A 12,224-nucleotide genomic window follows, 5' to 3' on the forward strand; every position below is an offset into this window, starting at 1 on the left:
TGAATTGTTGGTATTGGATATACAGCCTACTTTAAATCATCATGCTGTATTTGTATAGCATTTTATGATTTACCAAGTTATTTTACATAATATTCCCATATTAGATATGGAAGCTTAATCAAACTAGGGAGTGATTTTCTTCAAGATAGAAAGCTCATGGTTTTCGTTCTGTGGCACATGAGTATTGATAGTTACCTATTTCTTCCTCTGAAGCCTCTGCAGTTTTTGCTTGCCTTTGTTCCATTTTTATTATCTCAGGGTTTCACTGAGGTGGAGACTTTCTTTTGGACATTGATATGTTTATTCTGCAGTTAACAGAAGCTAAGAGAACCCTTTCTAGAATATTACATTGAGCACCTGCATTTTGAAACCAGCTCTATATCATAAGCACAGTACTCTTTATAGTGGTTCTTTAAAAATATCATTGTAATTTGTCTTCTATAATTCTGCAATTGTTGAAGCACATTCTAGCTTGGATGCTGGGATAGATATTGAAGAGTAAAATGTGGACAAATTCACAGTGTAGTGAGAGCAGGCAAGATTCCTTCTTCCTGGTGCTGTAAGTATAGAGCATCTGTTCCACTTGTTGGCCCAGATTCTAGGTTAAACTGTTACTCTGGAAAGATTAAGGGTCCCACTGAGATGATGTAATCAGGAGCCAGGAGATGGTTCTATAGCCCTGGTGGCGCAGTGGTTAAGAGCTTGGCTATTAATCAAAAGGCTGGCAGCTTGAATCAACCAGCTGCTCTTTGGAAACCCTACGGGGCGGTTCTTATCTGTCCTGCAGAGCCGCTATGAGTTGGAATCAACTCAGTGGCAACAGGGTATTGGTCTTCAAGACCTCCTGCCACCAGGAATCCTGTTGCCACTCACAGTTCCTTTGATGTAGTTTTTAGGCATTATTCTGGCTGCCTACTGTAGGTACTGTTTTCACCTGAAAAGAAAAATAAATATGACATCTGAGTGTGTGGACTTGATAATTTTCAAGGGACAATGAAGTTATAGTAATCATCTTTAAATGATCATTTTAAACAATAGATGGTTGGATGGATGGATGGGCGGATGCTGTCAAGTTGACTCTGACTCCTGGTGACTGTATGTACGACAGAATGAAATGTCGTCCAGCTCTACATCATCCTCAAGATTGTCACCATGTTTAAGTCCATCATTGTGGCCATCTCACCGAGCGAGGATCTCCCTCACACTCACAGGCCCTCTACTTCACCGAACATGATGCCCTACCCCAGTGATGTGTGCAAAGCAAGCGAGTGGGACAGTGTTCAAATGTGTTTCATAAGGTTTTATGTAGCAAGGGTTCCAAAATGCAAAACATAAAAATTATTATTTTGAAGTATTTTCTTTCAGTTCAAGAGAATGAAATAAATCTGAATCTAAGTGCACTGAAGTAAAGTGTAGTCAAGCTTGGGTTTCTTAATAATGAATTTCTGAGTTGTTGAGGCAATTTCTTTCTAATTTCCTTGAAGTAGAGGCAGTGCCTTTTAAAGCTGCATGAATAATGCTAGCATTCTGTAGGTTTTTGTAAATTAAAGTTTTATTTAAAACTTATCACAGTAAAGATATCTGTGTCTATCATTATAATTAAAATTTCAAAGTAAGACTGCACTTTAAAACTACACATTTTTCACTTGGGTATCTGTGTGTGCATTAATAGGAAAAAAAAAAAAAAACCACAGTATTTGCTTCGTCTGAAAAGGAAGGACACAGATTTCCCATCCATAAAACAGTATCATGTAGTGAAACTAATTGCCTCAGTCAGAAGTCTAAATGTAGATTCAGAGAAGAGCATTAGGACTTTCTGGAAACCATAATTGTGATAACAGCTTAACAAAGAATGGTCGATATGGTGCTTTAATTGCCTAAAGTAATGATACATACATACTCCAGAGATACGCTGTCTCATTTATCGCTTTCCATTGTGGTTTACTTGCCTCACAAAACTTTTAACTTGCTTTGAAGACTTCCTTGTCAAGCATCAGCTACTGGCTGATTGTTTTCCACCATACTGTTCTGATTATCGCTTTTAAGTCGGCTCCTCCTGCTCTTTCTTTTCCTTCACACTGGTGCCAAAGCTGCCCTGAGGGTATTGCATTTAGCTGTTGACATACAGTAAATCGGAGCCCTGGTGGTGCAGTGGTTAAGAGCTCGGCTGCTAACCAAAAGGTCGGCAGTTCAAATCCACCAGCAGCTCCTTGGAAATCCTAAGGGGCAGTTCTACTCTATCCTGTAGGGGCACTATAAGTCAGAATCGACTTGACGGCAAGGAGCTTGGGTTTTTTTTTTTTTTAAATACAGTAAATCACACTATTCTCCACCTTTGCATATGTATTCTGAACATGAGTATTTCTGTGATTTAACTGTTTCCTTTGGCGTGGCTCTTGCTTATACTAGATTTAGGTTTTTATTTATAGAAATATTTTAGCAATTTGATTGGAAAAAGAAGGGACTTCTCAGGAATTTCATTTAAAAGAATCAACAGAAGTGTGTTTTGTATGCTTTAATTATAATTTATAACTACATATTGGGGTATATTTTAGAAAACAACAACAAAAAAGTTAACTTTCACAATTGATAGTGTTCGCCACTTATAAATTAGAATAGACTAGAAAAATATCCACCAATGAATGAAAAAACATGTATTTCACAATGAACTACTCAGACCCAACATAAGGAAATTCTAAGATATTTCTTTTGGTAATTCTTTTGTAACTAAGTCCTTGTTTACCAGTCCCCTCATCCGCGAGGGGGATTCTGGGATACTCTCCACTCTTAGTCTGTAACCTGCCTGCCTTCCACACTACGCACTCCCACTTAGCTGCCGATACCACCACGCAGCAAAAACCCTTATCACTTCCCCCATTTGGCCAGAAGGCTTAATTATGATGGCTACAAGATGCTAGCTGCCAGAGTCTTTTCTTACAGGTATTTTCGGTGGCTTCTAGTGAATAGTTTCTTAAATCATATTGAGCGAGAGAGGTTGGTGTAGCGAGGCTTAGTATCTTGCGTAAGATTTGAAAGGCTTGTATCGTGTAATCCATGTTTTAGGGCAGAGTGAACAAATTTGTAATGTTGTATACATCATTTCTCAGGAAAGCCTCCATACCAACCCATTTCTATCCTTATTTCTCGCTTCCCCACCCTACGCACACATGCACACACATACATATACACACCATATACACCTGAAATTAATACCAGACATGTATTACAGTAATCTGAGTTCTGTGGTGTTATATATATTTCCAGTGCCTATGTCATTTACTTTTTATTCTTGCTATCATTAACATAGTATTTATAATGCAGTGTATATGTGTATGTAACAACTTATAAATGTTTGCCCCCATTTTCTTTAAATCATTTGTTCAGTGGAATGGCAGAAATGCCTTCTTTCAATGTTGTATGGGAAAAGTGTAACATTTGTGAAACAACCTTCCCGTTGCTGTCAAGTCAGTTCTGACACATAGCTACCCTATAGGATAGAGTAGAACTATCCCATAGGGTTTCCAGGGCTGTAATCGTTACAGAAGCAGACTGCCACATCTTTCTCCCACACAGTGGTTGGTGGGTTCTAACCACTGATCTTTTGGTTAGCAGCCAAGCACTTAACCACTGCACCACCAGGGCTCCTTATAACAACCACAAACCAAAACCAAACCCATTGCTGTCGATACAATTCCGGCTCATAGCAACCCTATAGGACAGAGTGGAACTGCCCTATAGAGTTTCAAGGAGTACCTGGTAGATTCGAACTGCCCACCTTTTGGTTTGCAGCCAAGCTCCTAACCAGTATGCCACCAGGGCTCCAGAACAACCATAGGAATCAGAAAATCTCAGAAACTACGCTAAATATATTCTTTTGAAGAAAGTCTTTCAGATTTTAGAGAATCCTACATTTTAAGTTTCACATCATACATGCGAGAGGTGTGATGTATTCTGAGGCTCTATAAAGGTTGTACGTTCTTATCTTTGAGTTAGCTCTAAACATCGAAAGAGTAAGAGAGCAAGGGAGTGAATGCACGTGCTGTAACTGTCCAGTACAGGATCTACAAAGATCCATAGTTTACATGAAGACTGAGAGCCCTGCCTTTTTCAGGTCCTCCATATTTGGCACTGATTTGGCAGCTGACGGTGCAAAGGAGCCCGAGTGGCACAATAGTTTAGCACTTGGCTACTAACTGAAAGGTCAGCGATTCAAACTCACCACTGTTCCATGGGAGAAAAGACCTGGTAATCTGCTTCTGTCAAGATTACAGCCTAGGAAACCCTATGGGACGATTCTGCTCTGTCACACGGGGTCGCTATGAGTCAGAACTATGAGTCAGAATCGATGCCATGGCACCCAACAGCCACATGCTCAAGCAGGTTTGCTGACTTGGTTTCTGTACATGTATCAGTTAACAGGCTGAAGTGCCTGCTGATCCTCACTGTGCATTAGAAGCAGAGACGACCATTAGCAGCTCAGGAGTGGTGGGGAAGTTTAGAGCATCTTCTCATTTGAAGAGTGCTGCTGCACCGTTGGTGATCTGAATACATCTGCATATAGCTGTTGGATTAAACTTCAAGAATGAACGGCGAAATGACTTGGTGGAAAATGCCTTAGCTTTGGAATCAGATTTGGGTTTAAATCCTGCCTTTTCCACCTTCAGGCAGACTGTGTGATCCTTCACTTATTTCTTTAATCCTCAGTTTCTCCATTTGTAAAAGGCAGGGCACTTATAAGGGTAATGAAATAACATATCCAGAAGTATCTTTTACTCTGTGAGGATTTAATGTTACTCTCTTTCTCCCTCTACACCACTGAAGAGTACAGGAGTGGAGTAATAGCTGCAGTAACTAGGTTTAGCCCCCTTTCCTGGTTTTGCTCGATAAAAATGACCCCGTGTGACAAAGTAGAACTGCCCCACAGGGTTTTCTTTGCTGGAATCTTTATGGAAGAAGATCACCAGGCCTTTCTCCCACAGTGCCGCTGGGTGGATTTAAACTACCAACCTTTCAGTTAGCTGTCGAGCACTTAACCGTTGTTCCACTGGGGCTTTTTTCCGATAAAAGCTAGACGACCACATTTTCAGTCAAAGTTCTTACAAATCATCCGCTCTGTCCCCAGTAAGTTAGAGAACAAGTTCCTAGAGAGATTCCAAGCCTGAAGAGGAGTGACGTGAGAGTCCCTGGGGCTTCTCTGGGGGTTGTATTAGCTCTGTGTTGTTCTGTATTTACCCTCTGACATACAACTGATACCTTGAGACTATATATTATTTCTTTCTTTTCAAGGTTCCCTAACTCAGTGTAAACTTACTCTTTAATCTCATCTGACACAAAATGCAACTGGAGATTTTAAGAGGGTGATGTGTAGGCAATACTTTTATTCACAGGTGATTTTTCATTAACTAGAAGCATTTACAATTATGCTGCTTTGAAATTTTTATCAGCTTAAACCACAATTGCGACAAAATGAATTAGATTGGCCAGAGGTTATGTAATCTATTGACTGTGTGAGAAGTTATGATGCACTTAATCGAGCCAAAGACCTCTCGTATCCTTTTTAATACCCTTGGGTTGAATTAAGCAGAGTAAAAGATTTTTTTTTTAATTTAATTTAAAATATTATTGAAGCAATGAGAAATTCAAAGACCGTGAGTTCTGAGACTGAAATATCTCTGACTCTTTTTTCTTATCTTTGTATCATTTTTAAATTTGCAGTTTAAAATTTAGACTGTGCTAGCAGATTCTTCTTTTAAATTGAGTACTCCTTTTGCTTTCTTTTTCTTCAGTTAAATTCAGGAGTATGCTGAAACCCTTGAGTCATTTTGGTGTCACATATAATAGACCATAATTTTAAGCAAATAGCATAAAGTAAAAATAATGACGTGATGATTTTTTTAAAAACCACAGACTGAAGTTTGTCAAATAGTTAAATATTATCATTTTTAGAAATATTTTGTAAAGATTTTCAGAACTGGTTTAAAAGTTTTGGTAGTGAAAATATTTACTTAAAAAAAAACAATTTTGTAATTTTTTTTTTTTTTTCAATTTTAGGGACAGCCTGGTCCTCAGGTAAGTGAGCTAGCTCTTTTCTACCGAATTAATTCCAACATAGGATTCCCCAATGTGGAAGTTTTTCTGCAATTCTCTTCAAAGGATATAAAAAAGCTATAAACTGGTAATCATGACACCACACAGTAGACCAAATATTTCCCAGGGGTAAAGCCTGGGGGCCTCTTCAGGGTTGAGTGAACCACATCAACTGCTGGGCCAGATGGTAAGTTTAACAACACACTGTCATGGAAAGCAAAACTCTTAACTGATCTGAAATGGGGCCACAGAACTTTAATGTAAGATAGAATGACTTCATCAATGTCAGTACGAGCTGGTTTGCATTAGGTACTGATTAATCATGTACTAATAATGTTGTCATGAATCCATGCAGACTCTGATCATTTAGACTGCGGTTCTGCTGGCTACTTTGGATTCATTATAGACAGATATTGCGTTTGTTCTACATGTTCTGTATAAGCCAACTGCTGATTAATTAAATGTGAATGCCATCAATAGAAAGTCATATGGAAGAAAAAGAGTAAATTTTAGGAGAAGGAGGAATGTGTATAAAGATGAAAGTACAACATGAGAAAGAAGTTGTCAAAAATGAAGACCAAAAATACCAAACCCATTGCCATTGAGTTGATTCTGACTCATAGTGACCCTATAGGACAGAATAGAACTGCTCCATAGGGTTTCCAAGGAGCAGCTGGTGGATTTGAATAGTTGACCTTTTGATTAGCAGGCAAACAACACTGAACCGCTGCACCACCAGGGCCCCCAGAAATGAAGAATTAGTAAAAAATAACAAACAGCAAACTCAATATCAATACTAATTGTAGTCTGGGGGAAGCTATAGAGAAGGAAATAAAATTATTATTTACTTTTGACACCATAAACAGCTGCAAGTAACATAATTTTTCATCGTGCTTCCCTGACATTTCTTTCTCCTTGATGTACGGTGTCCCATTTTTGTCCTAGACTGCTTTGTAAATAAAACATTTTTTAGGGTGTCTTTATCAGTAAGTATCATGAATTAATTGTCTATTGTACGCAAATTTTCAGACTAGACCAAAAATCTATTTACAGTCTTTATGAATTCTGTATAAGAGGATGATTACTAAATCAAGCAAACAACAACAAAAAAAACCCACACACTTCAGTGGAATAGTCCTCTTCACACTAAGCTCATGAGAAAAAATTTGACCTTTAGTCAATTGATGTTGATACCAGAGGACATTCTCATTATTTGTGGTTTTCACTCTTGTATTCCAAGCTGGCTCAGAGTTATTATTGGGGAGGGGAAATCCCCATAAGAGAAAATTATATGTTCCCTAAATTTGAAACTGCTGCATTATAATGGGATGAAAACAAAGTAAAAGCCCTGGGAGGTATTATTATCCTCATAATATACAAATGAAAGCAGAAAATGGGATCAGAGAATTGGCTCACCTGGGGTGACACTGTAGAACAGGGAACAGAGGTCAAGTCTGTCTCTAAAACACTCATTCCTTGGTAGTACCCGGCTTTCGAGAGAAGGTGAGCTAGCAGGTAATAAAAGAAGTTGGAGTGTTGGTTTTGTGAGATTTTGTTCTTTAACATATTTTAAGTTTTAATAGGATTTCTGTTTTAGTTTGGTTCTTCTGCCCCCTGAAGAAGATCTTAAGATAAGGATTTGGGTATAAATAGTGTATTTTGGAGATGATCCCAGGAAGTTTGTGAGGGAGTGGGGAAATGACAGTGACAGCAGGAAAACCAGAAATGGATGCATTAATGAGCAGGTTACTGCTGCTCAGTCGTGCTGGGGAACCTGTGAGAGACTGTAGAACATAGCTCAGAATCATCTCACTGATGGGCAAGGCTGATGAGTTTATCCATTAACTTCCCTTCCTTTCATTGTTGAGAGTTGTGCCTGGGTGTTAGTTCCCTGGCACTTCTGGTCTGCCCCAGGCAGAAGTCTAGTACATGACCAACAGCTAGAAAAATGCAGGAAGCCACGGGGACCGAGGGGATCTGTATTCTAGCAGTTTTTTTAGGGGGTGGGAGGGTGAAGGTGACATGAGCAGGGCACCTACGTCTGCTACAACATCCAAGTCCTATAGACAAAATGAAGAGTAGAAAATTTGCATATGGATATAAAGACTTGGAAAATTGGACATAAGGCATATTAGTTAATGAGATGCTAAAGAGAGTAACTATAAAAAGAAGAGTACAAGATAATAAATCTTGGGTATACAGCCACAGTTCATGAGCAGAAGAAAGATAATAAAGCAGCACATGAAGCCAAGGACGGAAAGAACCAGGAGTATTATGGGTTATTAGGGTAAGATTCAAAAGTATTTCATGGTTCTTCAGAATATCTTCACATCAAGTTTGATTTTTACTATGGCTATTCAGAAAAATAAAGCCTACCCAACTACCCATACCTGAAAAATTTTGGAAATTTGCAAGGCGGAAGAGACTGGCATATTCAAATGGTGACTCACTCTTGTTTTTCTTCATTTTGGCTACCATTTTGCCTTCAGTGGACACTCAGATCATGTGATCATTTAGTTCAAAATGTCTTCCTAATCTTGGCAAAAGGAAAGTAATGAATTCAGGAAGGATAGCTGTGAAGGGAAATTTGAAGCCAAGAAATACTTTCCTTGGCATAAAAATTAGTTTTGCTAACCAAAACCAAAAACCAAACCCACTGCCATCAAGTCTATTCTGACTCATAGCGACCCTATAGGACAGAGTAGAACTGCCCAATAAAGTTTCCAAGGAGCACCTGGCGGATTTGAACTGAGGACTTCTTGGTTAGTAGCTGTAGCACTTAACCACTATGCCACCAGGGTTTCCCAGTTTTCCCCCCAAAATGTATGACCCACCTCTTATGACAACTTTATTCTCGTAATTTTTTCCAAAGAAACTTCTATTTTAAAATTATAAATTAAACTATTTTTAATGATTTTTTTCATCTAGTACTTGGTGATCATTAACATTACTTTGAGATTTTTACAAATTAGAGATGAATTTACAAATTCTGTCCATTTATATATTTCATTTTCCCCAGTACCTATTGTAATGTTTACGACTTCACATTCAACATGTGTTAAAGTTGTCAAGGATTTCATTCTACTTGGATCAGCAATCAATGTCCATGAAAGCAGCAGTCAGGAAATCAAACCACAAATTGCATTGGGCAAATTTGTTGCAAAATGACTTCTTCAGAGTTTTAAGAAGAAAAGCTATCAATTTGGTGACTAAGGTTTGCCTGATCTTTTCAGTCACCTCATATACATGTGAAAGCTGGACAGTGAAAAAAGAAGAGGGAAGAAATGAGGCATTACAATTGTGTTGTTGGAGAAGAATATACTACGGACTTTGAGAAGAATGAACAAGTCAGTCATAGAAGAAACGCAACCAGAATGCTCCTTAGAAGTGCAGATGGCAAGACTTTGGCTCACTTAGATTGGACATGTCATCAAGAAAAACCAATCACTGGGAAAGGACATTATGTTTAGTAAAAGTGGAAGGTAAAGGAAAATGAGGGAAACCATCAATGAAATGGATTGGCATGGTAGTCACCACAATGGACACAAACATACCAATGATCATGAAGATGGCTCAGGACTGGGCAACATTTTATTCTATTAAACTTAAGATCTTCCTGAGTCAGATCAAACTTGATGGCAACTGACAACAATTAACAACAACATTGTAATCTGTTACTTTCACAGCCCTTAATCTGCTTTTGAGAAATTTGTTTTGCAAAAAGAGGACTTTAAATAGATTTATAACTCTATGAACAAATTGTATCTATCTACAGTATAAACACTTAGAAATGTCCTATGCAGTAGATGTGATTATCAATATGTGCAGCAGGGTTATTGAATTTATACAATTCTATCTACATTAACACCTTCCCATGAGTCCATTTCTCCTTGAATAAATTTATATAAACCATACATTAAATCTCTTTAATGCAGACCTTATGAGGTACATACAGCGAACAAATAAGCAATGTACATTTAAACAACAAAGTAGGTTATTTTTATGAATTTGTAAAGGGTTTGAAAGGGCTTAGTCAAATTGGCGTGTAATTTGGAGTATATCTTTTTCTTTATTTTCTGTTTATTATTTTGCTTAAAGCAGATATCCAGTTATTTCTTAAAATGTGAACTTTTTCAACTTCCCCAAACTTATAAGATTTCTGAGCTAAAATTCCTTCATAACTTGTGTCTGTTATTTATCCAAGGCTCAAAATAACTAACTTGCCGCCATTTCTTCCCTGCTGATGGTTTTTGTCCTCAGCCCTCTTTTGGTCTCCTTAGCACAGAGCTGTGGGGAAAAGGAAGGGCATGAGCGTAAAACTTTGTTTTTATTCTTCCCTCCCCACCTCCTCAAGAGGGGAAGAGGAAGAAAGAGTTTATCACCTAGATAAGCTTTCTCCAAATTTTCCTTACCCAGTCCTCGAGCACCAGGTTTCCCACCTCCTCCCTGAGTCATGGCCACTTCACCCAGAGGCTCTTCACTAGCCCATCTACTCCACTGATCCACTGAAAATCTCTCCACACTCCCTCAGCCTGGATGGCATTGGTGAGAGAGACTTTCCTAAATTCTCATATTTCAACTCTTAGTGGATTTTCTATTAGAACAGTATTAACAATAATGATTGGCTTCTAGTGAACAACAAGAATTATTTTTTAGGTATATTAGGAATAACAAGCTTTTGTGGATTGGGCTGGGAAAATAAAGCATATTTATATTAATCTTCCTATTGGAAGATACAATCAGGGTTCCAAACAACTAGCTTTCAAACAAAGATTGCTAAATTGTACATCTCTAATGTTTATTCAAAGATTTGGACAAAAATATAATTAGGAACTTTTGATTCATATGCACATGTTTATGTTAAGCAGTTATTTCTTGCACAGGTTGAACATTCTTACATCATCTTATTCACAGTATTATATAGTATAAAGCTCTTCTTTGGAGAGTGAAAAACTTGAGTATTTCATGTTCTTTATTAAGGGATTCCTGATTAATAAGGTTTTACTTTGCAGACTCATGGTAATAAGGGAAAGTATCTAATATTCAGGGACTTCTGATCGTCTTCCTAAAATTGAAGACAGATTGGATGGATTTAGCTTTGATTGCTGGAAAGCTTAATGGCAGTAAGCTCTCTCACAGTGAGAGTATGAGATTGAAAAAGAAACTAGACCTTAGGGAAAACAGGTGAGTGTTTGCACTTACCTAAATGGGTGAGAAAATGGTTCTTAACAAGGAAAATGAGATGGTGAAAGGGAATTAGGAGGAAGAAAAGAAAATTCTAGCAGCTGTGGTTAAAATGGAAAAGAGGGCAGGGAAATGAACGGAGAGGATGTTACTGTGATCCACTGAAAATCAAATGCTTGGAGAGGAGAAGAATGGGGTACAGAGAATAATGTCAGCAAGGCTTGGAAATAATGGTTAGGTAAGAAGAGGAAAAATAACAAGTGGCAACAGTGTAAGTAGGTCAGAAATAAAGTTTTTTTTATTAGGAAAAAAAGAGACAAGCGCATTAGTATTTCAAACTAAAGGTAATGAGAATTGTTTGGGTGGTGGGGTGAAATTAGTCCCCTGAAATGAAAGTCATCTTGATATTTATTCATTAATTTCATATTGACATAATCTAATTCAGTCACTCAACAAGTATTTATTTAGCCCCTACTGGGGGAGCCCTGGTGGAACAGTGGTTAAGAGTTCCGCTGCTTACCAAAAGGTCAGCAACTTGAATCCATCACCTACTCCTTGGAAACCCTGTGATCTCCCAAGGTCTTCCAAGGTAGGACCAGGCAGTGTTTTATTCTGTTGTACATAGGGTCACTATGAGTCAGAACTGACTCGATAACACCTATCAACAACATGTACAAGGCAAGGAGCTCTGGTGTCACAGTGGTTAAAGCGCTTGGCTGCTAACCAGAAGGTTGGTGGTTTGAATCTACCAGCTGCTCCACAGGAGGAAGATGTAGCGATCTCCTTCCATAAATATTTACAGCCTTGGAAACTGTATGGGGCAGTTTTACTCTGTCCTATAGGGTTGTGATGAGTCAGAATTGACTCTGCAGCAGTGAGTTTGATTTGGTGGGTGTGTACAAGGCAGTTTCATATGATTCCATCTAATGTAGATTCATTTAAAGTGTGTATAA

At 38.2% G+C, this 12,224-nt stretch overlaps 1 protein-coding gene across 1 annotated transcript in view; it reads left to right on the forward strand.

Moving 5' to 3' along the window:
* The window catches only part of COL25A1 (collagen type XXV alpha 1 chain), a 535,067-nt gene that overhangs the window by 307,819 nt on the left and 215,024 nt on the right, over positions 1 to 12,224 (forward strand). The window contains exon 5 of the mRNA XM_049885528.1: positions 6,052 to 6,069. Within this exon, the coding sequence (XP_049741485.1) occupies positions 6,052 to 6,069 (18 nt within the window). The remainder of the gene's footprint in view (positions 1 to 6,051; positions 6,070 to 12,224) is intronic.

The sequence above is a fragment of the Elephas maximus genome, chromosome 5 (assembly GCF_024166365.1).
Source record: "Elephas maximus indicus isolate mEleMax1 chromosome 5, mEleMax1 primary haplotype, whole genome shotgun sequence".
NCBI lineage: Eukaryota > Metazoa > Chordata > Mammalia > Proboscidea > Elephantidae > Elephas > Elephas maximus.